Source organism: Scyliorhinus canicula, chromosome 3 (genome assembly GCF_902713615.1).
Source record: "Scyliorhinus canicula chromosome 3, sScyCan1.1, whole genome shotgun sequence".
In the NCBI taxonomy this organism is placed as follows: domain Eukaryota; kingdom Metazoa; phylum Chordata; class Chondrichthyes; order Carcharhiniformes; family Scyliorhinidae; genus Scyliorhinus; species Scyliorhinus canicula.
In genome coordinates, this window is record NC_052148.1 from 231278533 (window position 1) to 231299057 (window position 20525).

A 20525-nucleotide genomic window follows, 5' to 3' on the forward strand; every position below is an offset into this window, starting at 1 on the left:
CACTAATCATACATGTGACTTGATTCTTCATGGTAGTTTGCTGAGCTAGTTCAGTGACCTGCGAGCTATCTATGGTCAATAAAGTAAATGCTGATATTGTGCATCTTGCAACAATCTGAAAAAAAAATCTTACTGATCTTATTAGGTGCATACTCACATGAAATGAAATGAAAATTGCTTATTGTCACAAGTAGGCTTCAAATGAGGTTACTGTGAAAATCCCCTAGTCGCCACATTCCAGCGCCTGTTTGGAGAGGCCGGTACGAGAATTGAACACACGCTGGGGCCTTGTTCTGCATTACAAGCCAGCCGTTTAGGCCCCCCCCCCCCCCCTCTCCCCCATTTAAACATGTACCTCCAAAGTAATCAAATTGGTCTTGAATTTCAGGATATATTTCAGGATGAAATATATTTTAACTATAATTTGAATTCATAAAATACCATTTTATATTTGTGCTCCTGTGGAGTTTTGAGGTGGCATAGAAGTATCAAGACCCAGATCTTTAAGCCAAGGAGCCATTATGTCTCTTTGTTGAAAGAGCATTGGCAAGACTGACTGAATCACAATGAAGGAACTGTGAGAGGAGCCAATGAGTTGGCAATCACTTGCATGTTTTTATGCTTCATATTGAAGGAATACCATTCTTTGAGATTTAATGTTATGCCTTCATGTTGGCCCACCACTGCAAGAACATGATAGAATCTATTAATGAGCTAAAAGGGTTGCATCTATTTCTTCGAAAGAGTCGTCCATCATTCCTTCAGTGATATTGTACATTGTGTACTGTGCAGTGCCAATATTGATGAGGGGAATTCCAAAGAGGAAACTTGACACACTCCTGTTCACTTAAAGCCAATTTTTTTGGGGGGTGGGGTGGAAGTGTGGGAAAGTGGGCGTATCCTCAGTAGAGTTCCCACTTCCAGGTGTCCTTTCATCATCATCCCTCCCCCAGGCCAGTGCAACATCACTACTCTCGATCCGTTGAGGATCAGCTTTTATTTTATCCATTCATGGGATGGAGAGATCACTGGTTAGGCCAGTATTTATTGCTCACCCATAATTACCCTTGAGAAGGTGAAGTGAGCAGCCTTCTTGCACTGCTGAAATCCAAGTGGGGTGGATACACTCAGTGCTAGTCATTAGGGAGTTCCAGGATTTTGACCCAGTGATTGTGAAGGAACGGCAATACATTTCCAAATCAGTGTAGGGAGTAGTTTAGAAGGGGACCTCCGGATGTGAGATGAATGTCAGAATTTGTCATATTTTATATTTGTTTGCAATAATGTTATTAAAACCTAGGTTAAGATGCTTGCAGACATGTCTGTTAAAGCTGTGATTAGAGGTCGTAAAATTGAGGTAATCATTGATATTCCAAATGAAGCGTTTTGCTAATGGAATGTTGTTTACGATTAAAGGACAATTGAGGTGTAGATAATTTGAGGGGTATTGTGTTTGGTCTTGTTAAACAGGTCATGGTACATCTTGTGGGAGGAGACAGAACAATACCTTATGCTTTGGGTGCAGATGATGTAGTAACTGGAGGAGCCAGATCTGTCTGAAAAGCAGATCCTTCCTAGGATTTGAATCTGAACAGAAATGTTTCAATTTCGGTCTTATAAGGTTCTCTCTTCAAATATTCTGCACAGAGAAAAGCAAGTAGAAACCTGGTTGTTAACTTTAATCATGAGCAGTATTTGGACTATATTGGTTGGCTTAATTGGAATACAGAGGCAGGTTTAGGAAGCATCTTAAAGTTTCTCCTTTTACTGAATAACTGTTGTAGCTGTTAACTATAAAGTTGTTTCTCTGTTGCTAATATGGTTAATTATGTGTTTATGTTAAAGTTAGTTTTAACATAAAAGATGGCTGAGGGCTGAGTCAATGTTATCACTCCTGTGGTGCAGTAATATTTCCTCACAATTTTATGAATTACAAATAGTTGGGTTCTCATCCAGGATCCTAACAGATGGTAGTGTTCACAAACATCTGCTACCCTTGTTCTTCCAAATGGTGTTGCTTTGAAAGTTACTCTAGAGGGAGTCTTGGTGAGTTTCTGCAGTACACCTTGCAGATGGTGCACACTGCGACTACTTTGCGCCAGTGGTGGAGGGAGAGGAGTCTCAATCAAGCAGACTGCTTTGTCCTGGATGGTGTCAAGCTTCTTGAGTGTTGTTAGAGTTGCACTCATCCAGACAAGTGGAAAGTATTCCATTACACTCCTGACTTGTGCCTAGTTGATGGTTGACTGGCTTTGGGGAGACAGGAGGTGAGTTACTTGCATCGGGATTCTTAGTCTCTGAACTACTCTTGTAGCCACAGTATTTATATGGCTAGTCCAGTTTAGTTTCTGATAAATGGTAACCACCCCCCACTCCCAAGAGTGTTGATAGTGGGGCGTTCAGCGATGGTATTGAACGTCAAGGAACGAAGGTTACATTCTGTCTTATTGGAGAATGTCATTGCCTGGCACTTGTATGGCATTAATGTACAGGCCACCTGTCAGCAAAAACCTGGATATTGTTCAGGTTTTTGCTGCAGTATTTGAGGAGTTGCGAATGGTGCTGAACATTGTAGTCATCAGTTAACAATCCCAGCTTTTAACCTTGTGTTGAAAGGAAGGTCCTAAATGCAGCAGGTAAAGATGGTCGGTCCGAGGGCACTACCCTGAGGAACTCATGCAGTGATGTTGTGGAACTGAGATGATTGGCATCCAATAGCCACAACCATCTTTTTTTGTGCCAGGTATGACTCCAACCAGCAGCGTTTTCCCCTTGATTTCTGTTGACTCCAGTTTTGTTAGGGCTCCTTGATGCCACCCTTGGTCAAATTCTGCCTTGATGTCAAGGGCGGTCACTCTCCCCTGACCTTAGTGGAGAACAGAACATGTTGCACGGCTACAGATACAGCATCCTTCATCATTTTTAAGACTGCAAGTGACTCCTGCATCACTGAATCTTAGAGGCAGCCACTCTCTCCATAGTCAACATTTCTGCAATTTTATGGCCGGCAAACACTCACTATTGAGTTGGATTTAACTATCCCCTTCACAGTAATGTGCACATTATATGTGGCACTTTGATCACTACTTGGCTAAGTTGCACTTTGGTCAGTACTTGGCTAAGTTGCACTTTGGTCAGTACTTGGCTAAGTTGCACTTTGGTCAGTACTTGGCTAAGTTGCACTTTGGTCAGTACTTGGCTAAGTTGCATTTTGGTCAGTACTTGGCTAAATTGAACTTTGGTCAGTACTTGGCTAAGTTGCACTTTGGTCAGTACTTGGCTAAGTTGCACTTTGGTCAGTACTTGGCTAAGTTGCTGTTGCTCCTCTAGCATTCTCCATGAACCCATGTTTCAACATCTGTCCAGCTGAACAGAGCTTGGACAAGATTGCACTGTCTAATTCTCTACAGCTGTCCTGCCATTGGTGTCTGCTCATGCTCACTTATGTGGTGTGACTCTTAAGGTGAAAATCGAGTTAACTGTTTGTGTAACCACTGAACTGAAAGCACACCTTTAGTTCCTGTGACAGTGCGTCATCTGAAGGAGTGAGTTTCCATGAGGCATAATCCTCATTGATGTCCGATAACATTATGATAGCTCTGAAAGACAAAAAACGGAACATAATTTATCTGTGGAAAAGTCTCAATCTTGACAATTGCTACACTTGGTCTTCTCCTAGCTCAGTCATTGATGATATGAAGTCAGCATATCTGTGTCAGAGACATTTGTAATTTTGTCACCAGCTGAGTTCCCTATTTATCTTTTATTCGGAGAGACACAGAACAAGTCACTTACTGCTGGAGTTTCCTCCTCCGAATTAGCAAGCTGGACTATTCCCAAGCCACCTTGCATCTTCTTGTGTTTTGTACCCTCTCCTGTTAGGGGTGGAAAAACAGACCTGTGAATGAAGTTGAGACATTTATTTACCTCATTAATGTTGTACATTGATGAGGCTAACCATGGAATCGCCTTGCATAAGGCATGGGTGAATGGTAGCTGAAGCATACAGATCGCTACCATGTAGAAGGACAAAGGCAGTAGATGCATTGGAACACTGTCATCTGGAACTTCCCCTCCCAGCGACACACCATCCTGACTTGGAAATATATCCCCGTTCTTTCACTGTCACTGGGTCAAAATCCTGGACCCCCCCGCCGGCCCACAGCAGCACTGTCACACTGTGGGTGTACCTGCATCACATGGACTTCAGCAGATCAAGAAGGCAGCTCATCGCCACCTTCTCAAGAGCAATTAGGGATGGGAAATAGATGCTGACCTAGTCAGCGTAATGCACATCTCATGAAATGAATAAAAAAAGTGAAGGCTGGGTACTGCTGAAAGTTAGATGAGTGTGTGAACTGATGTGATGGAGTACAATTAGCAAGACAGAGAGTGAAACATGGGGGAAGTGGCTGGAAGCTTAAAAGACATGAGGTAGTTCAATCAGCAAATATACTCATTTTCTGATTTGGTTAGTTTACCGAACCAATTCTTACATTGCATCCATTACTTGGGCACAGTGTGCCTGTCACTCATGTTCTTGTCTATCGTTAATCATATCTTTTTGGTGGAAGTGGCATCTTTCTTCCAACATTGCTGGGGAAAAGTATGTATCTTCCATTCCAGATTGCGTCCAGCAGTAATTCCAACGGAGCATCTTTTGAAATTTTGCTATCTGTCCACCATTCCTCTGAACATCTCCAATTTCCATCTGTGCTCTGCCCCTTTAGATACTGTTGAGATCATGTCATGTGGATGCCTTAGATATATGAAGCCCTGATAAAATTAATTAGTGGGGCGGCATGGTGGTGCAGTGGTTAGCACTGCTGCCTCATGGTGCCGAGGACCCGGGTTCGATCCTGGCCCCGGGGTCACTGGCCATGTGGTGTTTGCACATTTTCCCCGTGTCTGCGTAGGTCTCATTCCCACAACCCAAAGATGTGCAGATTAGGTTGCTTGGCCATGCTCAATTGTCCCTTAATTGAGAAAAAAAGAGGAATTGGGCACTTCAAAAAATTTTTTAAAATTAAGTGGTAAATTTAATTGAGACTGCAAGTCCATTTCACCTCATTGATTTTCAGGTTACACATATGCAACCGATGCAATTCAGAGGCTACCTTCATTTTAATATTGAGGCTGTTCTGTTTTTCATTAGAATATATTTATCTGTTCCAAATTTTAATGAAATATAGATAAATATTAGTGCTAAAAGCATTTTCTTTTTGACGATCCTATATGCTTATTTTGTTCTACTTCTCTCGTGCAATTTTGTAAGAACAAAAGCTCCTGGGTGGGATTCTCCCATGCCGTGCCATATGGGAGAATCGCCATCTGCGCCATTTTTTCCCGCGGCGCCGGTCTGACGCCGGCAGGCGATTCTCCGAGGAGTGGAGAATCAGCGCCATTTGCGCCGGTGCATTTGGCACGGCGCCGGTCGCGGGCCGCTGTCCGCGGCCGGGCCGCCGATTCTCTGGCCTTGATGGCCGAATGGCTCCGCGGAAACGGCAGAGTCCCACCAGCACTGTTCACACCTGCTCGCAGCCGGCGGGAACTCTGCATGTAGGGTCGGGGGCGGCCTGTGGGGCGGGTAAAAGCGCTCCTTCACCCGCGGGGGGGGGGGGGGGGCCTCTGATGGGGTCTGGCCCACCAATCAGTGGGCCGGCCTCTCCAGCCCCGGCCCTATTTTATTACGCGGCCGGCCCCTGAACCCCCACGCCATGTTGCGTCGGGCCGGCGCATTGAGGAAGTCCCCCGCACATTCGCGGGTTGGCGCGGCCCAACTGCGCATGCGCGTGTTGGCGCGGTGCCCCATTGGCAGCAGGAAGGGAGGCTGGAGCACCGTGAACCACTCCAGCACCGTGCTGGCCCCCAGAATCTGTAGTGCCCGTACCCGTTTTGCACCGTCATGAAACACGATGGCGGGAACACTCTGCCTCCCTTTCGGAGAATCCCGCCCCCTGTATTTGGTATGTTTTACAGGCTATTGTTATCTTTTTCCAATTGCTTTCGTCGTCACTTTATTATACTCACTACACGTCTTGAGACTCCCACTGTGAAATATTATGTTCCCCTCGACATTTTGTAATGTATGAGGGAACAAAATGAGTAAAACATTCTCTTTCCTGAATAAGGAAGGCATTTGTTCTGAAGCAATGTTATTCTTGTCTGAAACCTTTGACAGAATACAGCTTCATCAGCTCAGTCTCTCAATCTATTTATTTTAATGCTCTTTGTCATCACTTCAGGCTTTACTATCTTTATCATGATCTATCACTGACTCCTCTTGATCACTTCACGTTGATAAATTAAGCCTCCCAACACTCTGGCAGTCAATGTTCTACGTGCCTGCTATGTATGTGGTAATTGCTGAGGTTGGTCAATAAATTAATTTGTTACAGTTGTTTGTTCAACCCAACTCCTCGTTCTTTTTCAAAAATGTATCTATTTTTAATCTTAGAACATAGAACATACAGTGCAGAAGGAGGCCATTCGGCCCATCAAGTCTGCACCGACCCACTTAAGCCCTCACTTCCACCCTATCCCCGTAACTCAATAACCCCTTATCCTTTTTGGACACTAAGGGCAACTTAGCATGGCCAATCCACCTAACCTGCACGTCCTTGGACTGTGGGAGGAAACGGGAGCACCCGGAGGAAACCCATGCAGACATTGGGAGAACGTGTAGACTCTGCACAGACAGTGACCCAGTGGGGAATTGAACCTGCGACTCTGGCGCTGTGAAGCTACAGTGCTATCCACTTGTGCTGCTGTGTCTTACTCTCTGTCTCCCTATAATATACAGTGGTTAAATACACAAGAGGCGACCTGCGCTCAGATCATTGTCAAAATAATAGTTGGGTCAACTGCTAGATGGTGGAGAGTAGGAATTTTTTTTATTTGTTCTTGCAATGTGATTGTTGCTGGTAAGGCTAGTGTTTATTGTCCATCCAAAATTGTCCTTGAGAAAGTGATGGTGAGCAACCTTCTTGGACTGCCGCAGTCCATGTGGCGTAGGTACACCCTCAGTTCGTTTTTTTTCTGTCGCAGTTAGATCAACGGAGTGGCTTGTTATGCCATTTCTGAGGGCAGTTAAGAGTCAACTACATTGCTATGGATCAAAAGGTCGCATGCAGGTCATGCCAGACCAAGTAAGGATGGTAGATCTCTCCACAGGGTAAGTTTTGATGATGAACCAGTAGTTTCATGGTCATCATTGATGAGATAAGCAATTTTATTGCAGATTTATTAGTTAATTGAATTTAAATCCCCCAGCTGCCAGGGTGTGATTTGAACTCGTGTCCACAAGTATTACTCATCCAGTAACATTACCATTATGCCACTGATACCTTGGAGTATTTTCTAAACTGCAAAAGCACTTTGAGTTCATATGGCATTGTCATCGGTTACAATTCAGCAGACACTTCCAGTGTATCCCAGCCTTTATGTATGCCCAGTCTCTCACTTGTGTTTGATCGATGGAATTCTTTCCACTTTGAGACTTGTCTTGAGAATGGGTTTCTGTAACAACTAGGAGAATTGGAGAACCAGCATGTTTTGCCTCCCCGAATGTCTCCCTCTGTGTAAATGCACAATGTTATAGAAACAAATGAAATTTTAAGAGCAGGGAAAGACAATTTGACCCAACAGATTTGCTCTTATTTGATTGATCTCAACCCCAGTTGGTTAACACAAACTGTTAGTATGATCCACTTCATTGGTCAATTAGTCTACATTTCTTCAACTCCTGTTGTAAAATAGTTCCTGATTTAATCCCTGATGTGTAATACGGATGTCTAATTTTTCAAATATAATTTGCATTACATTTTGTTTAATTTTGTATTTTTCTTTTGTCTGAGCAGTTTATCTAGCTGAACCAGATCAATCCCTTTCATGGTTTTAAAAATTTATATTGGGCCACTTTGCAATGAAAACAATTCTAACATTTTGTTCCCTCATAATTGAGATTCTAGAGATCTCCAATTATCTTTAACAAGAAAGTAATAACTTTACTTCAAGCTCCAGTTTTGATTACAATTTGTGATGAGTTAGCAGGCAATAGCAATAGTAATGGTGGAGGTAACTGAGTGTGCATCAGAAAAAAGCAGGGAAAGGAAGTTGAACTAATATTCATGCCTGTCAATCTTGTACTGCTACTATGCGTTGCTTTAAAACTGTATTTTCTATTCCCCTTTTAGTGTGTGATTGTGTTAAATGTGAAATAAACTCTTCTGTTTACAGACAGTAGGTGGAGTGATATTATACATGATATTCCTTTTGTAATGGTTTTATGGTATTATAAAAATACACTATTTTGTTTACGTGTTATTTAACATCCAGCAAAATAAAAAGTTTGAGTACCTTAGGCGATCCTGCATTGATCAGTGCTTTTTCATTGTTTAGGTCTCCTTGTCAGACATAGGAGGGATGGAAAACGTAAAGCTGAAACTCAAGCAGGCTGTCGAATGGCCACAAAAACACCCAGAATCCTTTACCAGAATGGGGATTCAGCCTCCAAAAGGAATTCTGCTTTATGGGCCTCCAGGCTGCTCTAAGACGATGATAGCAAAAGCTTTGGCCAATGAGAGCGGACTGAATTTCTTGGCCGTCAAGGTAACACTGTACAAATTACAACATTTTAAACAGATTTTTGAAATTATTTCGGGGAATGTTGGTATTTCTGGATAGGTCAGCATATGTAGTACATCCCTAATTGCCCTTGAGAAGGTGGAGGTGAGCTGTCTTCTTGAACTGCTGCAGTCCGTGTGGTGTAGGTACATCCACGGTGCTGTTAGGGATGGAGTCCCAAGATTCTGATACAGTGGCATTAACGGAACGGCGATATAGTTCCAAGTTGAAAGCATCATTTAAAAACAAAAATAGCATTCATGTATTTAATAAAGTACAGTTTAATTTTGCTATGAATAGACATTTTTGTAAAGGATGCCCAGTAGTTATGGATGGAATACTTGATTTTTTAAAAAACAACCCATTCCATTTCACAGGACAGTAATGAGTAATCAGAAAACAATTGACGTTGAGTCTGACAAGAGATTATGACTAATTGTAAAATGTAATTCTCAGATGACAGTCACTCCTCTACAAAAGCTTTCGTATATATTTTGGGGGTCCTAAGGAAGTGTTTCAGGTGCAGTGTGCAGCTGTGGTTCACTTCAATACCTGTGACTAAGAAATTGGGAGAAATGCTAAGAGGAGAGCTCAGTGGATAAAGTTAGCTGAGCTTGAGTTCTGCCGAACCCTTCAACAAAGAGTCATCCAGACTTAAAACGTTAGATCTTTTCTCTCTCCACAGATGCTGTCAAACCTGCTGAGATTGTCCAGCATTTTCTATTGTTTCCGATTCCAGCATGCGCAGTAATTTGCTTTTAACTCTACTCCAGACCTCATTTCAACCTTGGCCAAACATGGATGTGAGCTAAATGATATCATGATATCAAGGCAGCATTCAGCTGAGCATGAGATCAAGGGGTCCCAGCAAAATTAACATCTGTGGAGGTTAACGGGATTCCCTTTAGTGACTGGCATCCATGGGATGATGGTAATGCATGTTGTGAGCCATCATTGCGGCCTTAAGACTTTATTGCAAGTTTTCTTGGGATCATCATCCTTGGCCCAACTATTTTGGTTACTTAATTGGTGATATTCTCTCTGTCACAAATTTAGAAATAGCTGATGAATCCTTAGTTCAACTTCAATCGCAACTCCTTGTGATGATGAAGTTGCCACTGCTTAGCAAGACCTAGTCAACATCCAGGCTCAGGTTTACAAATGACAACTAATGCTCGTACGACATAAGTGCCAGACAATGACCACTTCCAACAAGGAAAGCTCCAGTCTGGCCTTAACCATTGCTATCTCTTTCCCTATCACTGAATCAAGAATCCCTACAGTGCAGAAGGAGGCCATTTGGCTCATCGGGTTTGCACCGACCTTCCGCAAGAGCACCCCACCTAGACTCATCCCCTACCCTATCCCAGTAAACCCACCTAACCTTTTGGACACTTAGGGGCAATTTAGCACTGCCAATCCACCCAATGTGCACATTTTTGGACTGTGGGAGGAAACCAGAGCACCCGGAGGAAACCCACACAGACACATAGAGAACGTGTAAACTCCGCGCAGACAGTAACCCAAGATCGGAATTGAACCCGGATACCTGGCGCTATGAGACACCACTGTGCCACCATGCTGCCTGCAAAATCACAAGCAAAAATACACAACTACAGGAGACTAATTTGATTTTTCTATAAGTTCGGTACACATTATGTAAATGTATACTTGGAGAAGTAATGTGCTTAGGTGCACATGATCAGATATCACATGATCACATGTAACATGGTCAGATCGATGTCATAAGAACATAAGAACTAGGAGCAGGAGTAGGCCATCTGGCCCCTCGAGCCTGCTCCACCATTCAATTAGATCATGGCTGATCTTTTGTGGACTCAGCTCCACTTTCCGGCCCGAACACCATAACCCTTAATCCCTTTATTCTTCAAAAAACTATCTATCTTTACCTTAAAAACATGTAATGAAGGAGCCTCAACTGCTTCACTGGGCAAGGAATTCCATAGATTGACAACCCTTTGGGTGAAGAAGTTCCTCCTAAACTCAGTCCTAAATCTACTTCCCCTTATTTTGAGGCTATGTCCCCTAGTTCTGCTGTCACCCGCCAGTGGAAACAACCTGCCCGCATCTATCCTATCTATTCCCTTCATAATTTTAAATGTTTCATCTGGTCAGAACATTCGATGCTTGGAACTCTGGGGGTTGGGAGCCACTATTGACTAGCCATATCAATACTGCAGCAATGAATGTCAAGTGGCTCGGGTCCTCATTCTTTATAACTTCCCTAGTGGAAGGGTACAACTGTAGTAGCATTCCAGAAACATGTGTTATCCAGGAGAGACGTACACCAAAAGGATTGATAAACTAAAGGAGACCATTACATGAAACAGAAAGATTGAGCTACAATTTTAGGTCAAGCTTTTAAGACTCGAGTGAATTGCTAAAAGAACAAAGGAATAAGAGTAGACTATTTAGGTCCTCTTGAACAGTGGTGGATAACCTGCGGCCTGGGAGCCACATGTGGCCTATTATGGTTCTGGTGTGGCCCACAAGACATCTTGTTGACTGTTGCCCAAGCACAGAATTGCCACATTCCACTGATTTCCATCCAAGTAGCTTTTTCTCCTCTGGTCTTACTCCAGTAATATTCACGGAAAGCAAGGACACATGAAGTGAGGTATGTCCTGATTGCACACGGCATTGATTGTGAGAGCCGTGCACTCCCTCTCTATCCAATTAAGCATAAATATTTGTTTTGTTTTTACCATTTGAAGTTGATGACAGTTCTAATAATATATGAATGATTAAGAATTTTCTATAACAATCAACATGTATTAAATGCATTCAATATTATTGAAGAGTCAAAGTTAGTGAACATGCCCAATTTTAATCTTGCGGCCCACTGAGGTGAAGAATCATAGAATTTACAGTGCAGAAGGAGGCCATTCGGCCCATCGAGTCTGCACTGATCCTTACAAAGAGCACCCGACTGTAGCCAACGTATCTACCCGATCCCAGTAACCCACACTAAACATTTTTTGGACACTAAGGGAAATTTAACATGGCCAATCCACCTAACCCGCACATCTTTGGAGTGTGGGAGGAAACCGGAGCACCCGGAGAAAACCCACGCAGACACGGGGAGAACATGCAGACTCCGCTCAGACAGTGACCCAGCCGGGAATCGAACCTGCGACCCTGGAGCTGTGAAGCAAACGTGCTAACCAGTATGCTACCGTGCTGCCCTCGAAGGGCCACTCATGCAATTGATCCACTAGCCTTGGTTGCCCATTACTAACCTAGACTATTCAACCATTCAATGAGACCATGGCTGATCTGCGACTCAACTTTGGTATAAAAATGTGAATGTTGGATGGCAGGCAGGAAATGGGTCTTGATGGGTTTTGCTTGACTTTGAGAACGGTTGGAATTGGCATACTTACTTTTATTTTCCATGTATATTTAGATGACAATAGGGAATAAAATATTTAATTTTCAAATAAGAACAGACAATGCAGTGAATACTCAGCCGGTCTGTCAGCATCTGTGGAGAGAGCAAGAGTTGACGAGTCAGGTCGATGATAATCCTTTATCAGAATTGACAACGGATAGAAACTACATCTCTGAATAACTTTAAATGCTGTTTGGTGTCCAAAATTAACCTCAGTGTTTAGGAGTGAAAATACATTTGTAATTAACTATTTTAAACATTAGGAGAAAAAAATACATGGTTACTTCATGCAACAGATCATTAAAGATTTTTCGTGACCTTTAATGGCTGCTGCACACAACTTGCTTGACAAACTGATTCAGATGCTTGTTAACAATTTCATTATATCCTTGTCTTGGTAAACTAGATGGTAAATTGTTGGATTGGGCACTTCAAGGTACCTGGTACTGCAGTAGTTAGCAGCTGGAAGCTTTAATTTTGACTATCATGTCTCTGGGGCGGTTTCTTGAATTCCTATTTGGTGCTCATCGGTCATATTAATGACTAGAAAGGAAGATTCTTTCAGGATGAAATCTCACAAACTCTCTGTTTTAGTTATGAAAAGGAAAGAATGGGGTATGGACAAGAATGGAGGGAGATGTCTTTTGTTTGGGCTTGCAAGAAGTAAAACGTATGAGTAAAACAGGGTACCACAATTTTGGATTTTTATATGGGGATATATTAGCAATGAAACTAATGTCAAACTTTAAATAACTGTATATTGCAATAATGCATTTGTTTGAATACTGAAGCACTCAATGTTATGCGAGTGTTTCTGAAACCCCTCAAGGTGATGTAATTTTGCTAAGATGCACAAATAGGTTAAAACAATCAAATATTGTTTATAAACATGTGACTTCTCTTATTTTTATTCTATCACCACATATACATATTTGTGTAATTGAACCAATAGATATGGGTGGTAAATTTGAAGTATTTGAATTCAGAAGTTTGCCTCAATGGACTGATTCTTCTGACATTGTAACATTGATCTAATGATGGTTTACTGTACTTACTCGCCAGACAGTGCCTTAGCATGCTGCAACCCTTATCCAATCTGCACAGCTGCGCTTTAAGTCAACATCTGTTTAGCTTAATTCTGCGGAGAATTATTTTTGTCCAATATTTTGAATAGTTGTCTTCATGCTCTTATCCACATCCTGAGAGGATTGATCTTGTTTTCTTTCTATGAATGCACAAATATTTTTAAAGATTAAATTTCACTCTCCTGATGTCCTGCAAGTGGGGGGAAAAATCAATTGACAACAAAGGGTATCTGAGAACGCCTCCAGAAATACTTAAAATAAAAGTACACTTAAAAGCTTAAGGGAGGTTAAACGGAGAGCTACCCTTCCATGCTTGTACTCCCAGTTTGTCTTGCATTCTCCCTTCATACAGGAGTATCTTCTCTGTACAGGGATGTATAAGAGGAATACAGTTACAGGACATCAGCAGTGGCACATTGGTTACATTACTAAAATCCTGAATGAATCGCCTTGAGTAATACTGTTTTCAGTTGAAACCCAGTTTTCGGTATCTGAACTTGGCTCAGTTATGACATACTCATTCGAGTCGAAAGGTCAATGGTTCAAGTCGCACTATGGATTTTCATACATAATCTAGCCTGACACTGACACTCAACGATGCTGTGGGTGTTCGACATTAACAGAGCTGAAATCTTGAGAATGAAATGTTGAACCTAGGGCCCTATCTGCCTGCTGAAATGGATTCCAAAGAGGCCATGACATTATTTTTAAAAAGGAGCGAGTTTGCTAAGTGTTCTTCCTAACTTTCCTCCAGTATCAGACACAACCACAATAATTATCTCGGCAATCAATTGATTTCCTATTCGGAGAAACTTGCTGCCATGTCCCTATACATAACCAAAGTGACTGAACTTCAGAAATGTGATTAATTAGTAGTAAAGCCATTTTGCTATTTCAGAGGAAGTGATTGTAATTTTGTTAATTTGTAAATTTTACCTCTTTGTCTAAGTCCTTGGGCAATTTGTTTAGGGCCTTAGGCACAAATTAATCCTATGTCCTCAAAATTGGCTTCCTGAACTGCTCTCATTTCTGCGTCATTAGCTTGCTTTCTGAGTCTGGTACGATTGGTTAGGTTCGAGTAAAACTATTTTTTATTTGAAAGTATTTTTATTCAATTTTTACATTTTAAAGTTACATCACAACAAAATAGAATAACAAACATCCCCCCCCCCCAACCTCTCCTCCATCCCACATCACTGCAGTAACCCAAACCAAACACCCTCCACCCACCCCCACTCCAGCATCTGACTGTAACCAACTCTTTAAAGTGTAATATAAACAAACCCCATCTTTTATGGAACCCCTCACTCGCCCCCTTCAAAACGAACTTAACCTTCTCTAAATACAGAAACCCCAGCCACACTGAGGCATAGGGCAAAGAAGCTGACCTCCATCCCAACAGGGCCCACCTATCAACAATCAGCGAGGCAAAGGCTAGAACATTTGCCCTGATTCCCGTCTACAGCTCCGGCAAGTCCAATATCCTGAATATAGTCTGCAGGGGACTGGACTCCAAATCCACATGATCTTTGAGATGACCCCCAACCCCAACTCCAAGCCTATCACTGACAGCACCCCCTCAATACCGCCGAGGGCCACCGGAAAAGTCAGGAAGACCTTCTTTGCAAAATCCCACACCTGCATATACCTAAAGGAACCGCTCCCCACGGAATCCCAAACTTTTCCGCCAAGTTTGCAAACCGCCCTTCTAACAATAAGCCTTTCATTTCTATTACCCCTGCTCCTCCCAGCCCCGAAACCTAGCATCCAACCTCGCCGGCTCAAACACATGATACCCTCAGATCAACCTCAGCTTCGACCCCACACCTAGCCTAAAGTACTGCCGAAGTTGCCTCCAGGTCTTCAACATGACCACCACCACCGGATTCCCTGAATATTTCCCTGGGGAAAACTGGAGTGGCACCATTGGCAGTGCCTGCAACACGACTTCCTACAAAAGCCTGCTTCCACCCTCACCCACATAGCCTCCGGCTCCCTACTCCTCACCTTCTCAGCGTTCGGCGCCCAATAATAATAATACAACAGGTTTGGAAGGGAAAGACCCCCTGACTGCTGCCCTCTCTGAAGCATCATCTTCCTTATCCCTTCTACTTTAGCTGCCCAGACAAATGACAAAATCAACTGTTCCACCCCCATAAAAAAACACTTTCGGGAAAAAGACCGATAGGCACTGAAATAAAAATAAAGACCGTGGCAAGATATTCACCTTTGTTGCCTGCACCCGGCCAGCCAATGACAGGGAAGCTGTCCCATCTCAACAGATCTGCCTTGACTCTACCCCCAGGCTCGTGAAATTCAATTTACGAAGCCGGGCCCAGTCCTGAGCCACCTGTACCCCCAAGTAGTCGCCCCCTGAAATGGAGAAGACACTAAAAAGCACACACTCTTTTCCAGATTCAGCTTATAACCTGAAAAAGCCCCGAATCTCCTGAGCAACCCCATTATATCCCCCACGGTGGGACCAGATTGGAGATATACAAGGTACAAGTAAACATAACATGATCAGATTCTTAAACGAGTTATGCAGTTACAAGATATAATTTGCATTCAGAAACGTGCATTTACATAGTTCCTTTAACATTGTAAAATATCCCAAAATGCTTGTCTCGCCCTCTGCCCTGTGACATCCTTGGCAACTGTCCTGTAGGGGGCGCCTGGACTTGGATGAGTCCAGCTGACTTTCAGGCTTCACAGGTGACGACGTGTCACTATGTTCTGCCCACTTCCCAGCTGATTCTCCAGTGTCAGGAAGGGGGCCTCCGAAGGGCTGGAATGTTCCACCCCTGCGGGAAGCCCTGGGATGGGCCCCATCCCTTCCTCCTCCCATGGGGTGCTTGCTGACCTCCGGAATATTCCATGGGATCGAGGGCCAGCCGGAGTAAGCTCCGGAGGCCTCACAATCACCTGGCCCTGCCAGTCCAGTAGGTCCGATCTCATCTGAACCATTGTGTTAATGCCCTCAAGGCATGGTACTCTGTGATTGGAACGTGTCCCTCGGTGAGTGAGCCATGTCCTTCATTGCCTCGGTCATGTCACTCTGTGACAGCGTCATGTGCCTCTGTAACTGGTTATGGTCAGTCAGTGCCTAGACAATGCTCTCTATGACCTCAGCCATGACCCTTTGAGTGCGCCAAGCTCAGAAGCGCTGCAGTAAAATCCATCTGCGCCTGGGACATGTCTGCCTGTGTCTGGGGCCTCCTGCCCTGCACCTCAGCCATGGACAGCACAGTGTGACTCAGACCTTGGACATCCTGACACGTGGCTATGGCTTCTGGACCCAGGCCTTCCATTGCGGACGTGTTGGCCTGGGTGCTAAGCATTGTGAGCAACATGTCTTGCACCTGAAGGCAATTGGACTCCTCCAGTTGTACTTGCACCCCCTCCTCTAAATTCTAGATCTGAATCTGAATCAGCACCAGTGATGGGATCATCTTTTCCAGAGGCTTGACATCTGTCTTAGTAAGAAGTCTTACAACACTGGGTTAAAGTCCAACAGGTTTATTACGAATCACTAGCTTTTGGAGCACAGCTTCTTCATTAGGTGAGTCTGTCTTAGCGGCAGTTGTCCCTGGAATCGACCAGCCGAACGACCGGCTGCTCCCTCGGGTGTCCCTGCCTCCACCTGATGTGCTGCAGCATGTATATGATGCTCACCAGAAGGTGACCAGGAGGTTGACCCGCTAACATTTCCCACCGAGGTGATAGTTTCTGCTCTGTGGATGTGCTGGTGAAAAGAAAAATGAAAATGAAATGAAAATCGCTTATTGTCATAAGTAGACTTCAGATGAAGTTACTGTGAAAAGCCCCTAGTCGCCACATTCCGCCACCTGTTCGGGGGAGGCTGGTAGGGGAATTGAACTGTCCTGCTGGCCTGCCTTGGTCTGCTTCAAAAACCAGCGATTTAGCCCTGTGCTAAACCAACCCCTAAGCAGTGCCGAGAAGTCGGTGTCTTCCGGAGGTCTGCTCTGGGCAGTTCTGAGGTTCTGGAGTGGGGGGCTGCGACTCCAGATGGCCTGGCCACATCTGATGGGGATCCTGTAAGACAAAGTACATGACGCCAGCTGTTGGGAAGGACAAGACTAGCCGACGAACGACTACTTAAGATAGGACATCTGGATAAAGTTGCATTGGACTCGCTGCTTTTTACGCATTTTGAACTCCATGTCAGCCACTGCTCGCTCCTCGGCCTCTCCCATGAGTTCCATGGCCCTTTATTCAAAGGGGGTGTGGACTTGTATGCCGGCCATGCCACCACCTCTCTTCTGGTTCGCTCTTCAATTATGACCTGCTTTATCCTTGGGGACACAGAAATAACATAGTGAGACACCGGCATGCCTGTTTTATGCGGGAGGGGTTTCTAGCTAGTGGCAGATGTGGGCAAGGTGCCTGGCCAAAGAGGACAGGGCATGTGTTGGGAGTTCCTGGCTGTAGGTTCTGAGAGGCAGGCTGGTAGATAGTGTTACTGCATATAAGGGCTTGAGTTCAGATGTCAAGGGTCAAGGCTGGGAATGATGTTGCACAGATTGTTACTGATCTGAGCAGCTCGAAGGAGGTTATTCATCATCTTCCTGCATTGCATGTCGGTCCTCGTGGTGAGGCTACCAGCACTCACTGACTGCATCTGCCACCAGCACTCACTGACTGCATCTGCCACCTCATCCCAGGATTTATCCATAACAGCTGGGTGACACGGTAGCACATTGGTTAGCACTGTTGCTTTACAGCTCCTGAGTCCCAGATTTGATTCCCGGCTTGGGTCACTGTCTGTGCGGAGTTTGCGCGTTATTCCCGTGTCTGCGTGGGTTTCCTCCTGGTGCTCCGGTTTCCTCCCACAGTCCAAAGATGTGCAGGTTAGGTGGATTTGCCTTACAAAATTTCCCTTAGTGTCCGAAAAGGTTAGATGGGGTTACGGGGATAGGGTGGCCTCCTTTTGCATTGTAAATTCTATGATTCTATGCTGTCTCTGCCCCACCCTGAGGAAGAGGATTACCCTCCTCTCTTCAGTAGCGTCCAACATCCTGTGGAAGTCCGCATCAAAGGGGTGTGGTGAAGGTCTTTTGGCACCCATCTTCTTGGCTGGAATGAGAGTCTGGGGTGAGTGGGCCGCTTAAAAGCTGCTCCAGCTTGTCGGCCTCTCAATGGGATCCCTGACCCCAGTGAATCACACTGGGACTTGGGCGGGATGCACATGGCCATGTGCTCGCCCATTTGCATTGATGGAATTGCGCCTCCCTGGTGCACCTAGAGGCAATGTGAAAATGTACCGATTCCGCTCTGGCGGGAGCACTTGGACTCTGGAGCTGAAAATTGTGCCCAGCGTCTCTGATAGCCTCAGGTTATTGCAAAACAATTTACGAAAATGAAGTGCCATTACTGCTTTCTTTGTTACTGTATTTTTGAAGTACAGTTACGTTTACTTTAAAGGCAGCAGTTTGGACACAGTGAAGTTCCACCACTTTGTAGGCAGCAGTTTGTTCCACAACAAGAGATGAACGTCCAGCAGATTTGTGTTGTCGATGATAGTTGAGGGACACATGTTGGTTATTAGACTGGATAAAACTATTGAGCTTCTTCAATTAGTGCCATGGGGCCTTTTACAAACACTCAAACACAGATGGGATTGAATCTCTCAACCAAAGGGAAATTTTGTTTTTCTTTAAATGTAACTTTAAGACAGCTAAAGTAATGTGAATGAGTACATTGTTTGGATTATCTCTATCTTTAATAATTTCTTTTAAAATTTTTTTTTACAGTGTACTAATACAATGAAGCCCTTTGGCTCCACTGTATATCAGTAAATTTTTCTGCTCTAGATACGTTTCCTTGATTAAATTCTAAATAAAAACAACTTAATGATGTTAGATTACTCGATGTCTGGGTCAGTCCTTTTTGAGATGTTATTGTATCTGGGTTTGCAGACAGTTCAAGTTGCAAAAAGGTATTTTCACTTGCATTCAAGTTCAACTGTCTTTCCAAGACTGACACAGTGATTCTTTGTAATGGGCTGGTATATTATCTAATCCATGTCACTCATTATCTTGTCGTTTATTGCCTTTGTTCTATTATCTTCTAAATAAATCTTTTAATTTTGGCTTCAATAAATCAGTTTGATAACATGGTATTTTTAAAAATTCATTTTGCGGGATGTGGGCGTCGCTGGTTAGGTCAGCATTTATTGCCCATCCCTAGCTGCCCTTTAGAAAGTGTTGTCTTCTTGAACCGCTGCAGTCCCTGAGGTGCAGGTATACTCACAGTTCTGTTAGGGAGGGAGTTCCAGGATGTTGCCCTAGCGACAGTGAAGGAACGGCGATATATTTCTAAATCAGGATGGTGAGTGAGTGGTAGGGTTCCCAGGTATCTGTGCTCTTGTCCTTCTAGATTAGTGGGTTTCAAAGGTGCTGCCGAAGGAACTTTGGTGAGTTCCTGCAGTACATCTTGTAGATGGTACACATGGCTGCCACTGTTTGTTGGTGCTGAAGGGTTTGACTGTTTGTGGAAGGGGTAGCAATCAAGCGGGTGCTTTGTCCTGGACGGTGTCGAGCTTTTTGAGTGTTGTTGGAGCTGCACTCATTCAAGTGGCGAGTATTCCATTAAACTCCTGACTTGTGTTTTATAGATGATGGACAAGCTTTGGGGAATCAGGAGGTGAATTACTCGCTGTAGGATTCCTTTGACCTTTGATAGCCTTTGACCTGCCCTTGTAGCCACAGTATCAATATGGCTAGTCCAGTTCAGTTTCAGATCAATGATAACCCCCACTATGTTGATTGTGGGGGATTCAGCGATGGTGATGCCTTTGAATGTCGTGGGGCAATGGTTCGATCCTCTCTTGTAGGAGATGGTCATTGCCTGGCACTTTGTGGCATGAATGTAACTTGCCACTTGTCAGCGCAAGCCTGGATATTGTCCAGATCTTGCTACATTTGGATATGGACTGCTTCATCAGCTGAGGAGTCACGAATGGTACTGAACATTGTGCATTCATCCACAAATATCCCCACTTCTGACCTTATGATGGAAAGAAGCTCATTGATGAAGCAGCTGAAAATGGTTGGGCCTCGGACACTACCCTGAGGAGCTCCTGCAGCGATGTCCTGGAGCTGTGATGATGGACCTCCAACCTCCCTTTGTCCTAGGTATGTCAAGGGCAGCCACTCTCACCTTACCTCTGGCATTCAGCTCTTTTGTCCATGCTTGAACCGGGGCCTGAAATTTTGTAAAGACAGAGAGCATTTCCATTGTTATGAGTGACTGCAGAGGCACTCTGAACCTACCATTTTCATGGGGTTGGGAAGAATGGGGACTGGTTACAAAATTGCACCTCGGTGGTTCGTGGAGGCAGCCGCCCAAATAAAACAGCAGCTACCTCCAGTCATGTCGGA

General features: G+C 44.1%; 1 protein-coding gene across 1 annotated transcript in view; it reads left to right on the forward strand.

The window, feature by feature from the left end:
• The window catches only part of spata5 (spermatogenesis associated 5), a 536428-nt gene that overhangs the window by 94130 nt on the left and 421773 nt on the right, over window positions 1–20525 (forward strand). The window contains exon 11 of the mRNA XM_038792393.1: window positions 8401–8610. Within this exon, the coding sequence (XP_038648321.1) occupies window positions 8401–8610 (210 nt within the window). The remainder of the gene's footprint in view (window positions 1–8400; window positions 8611–20525) is intronic.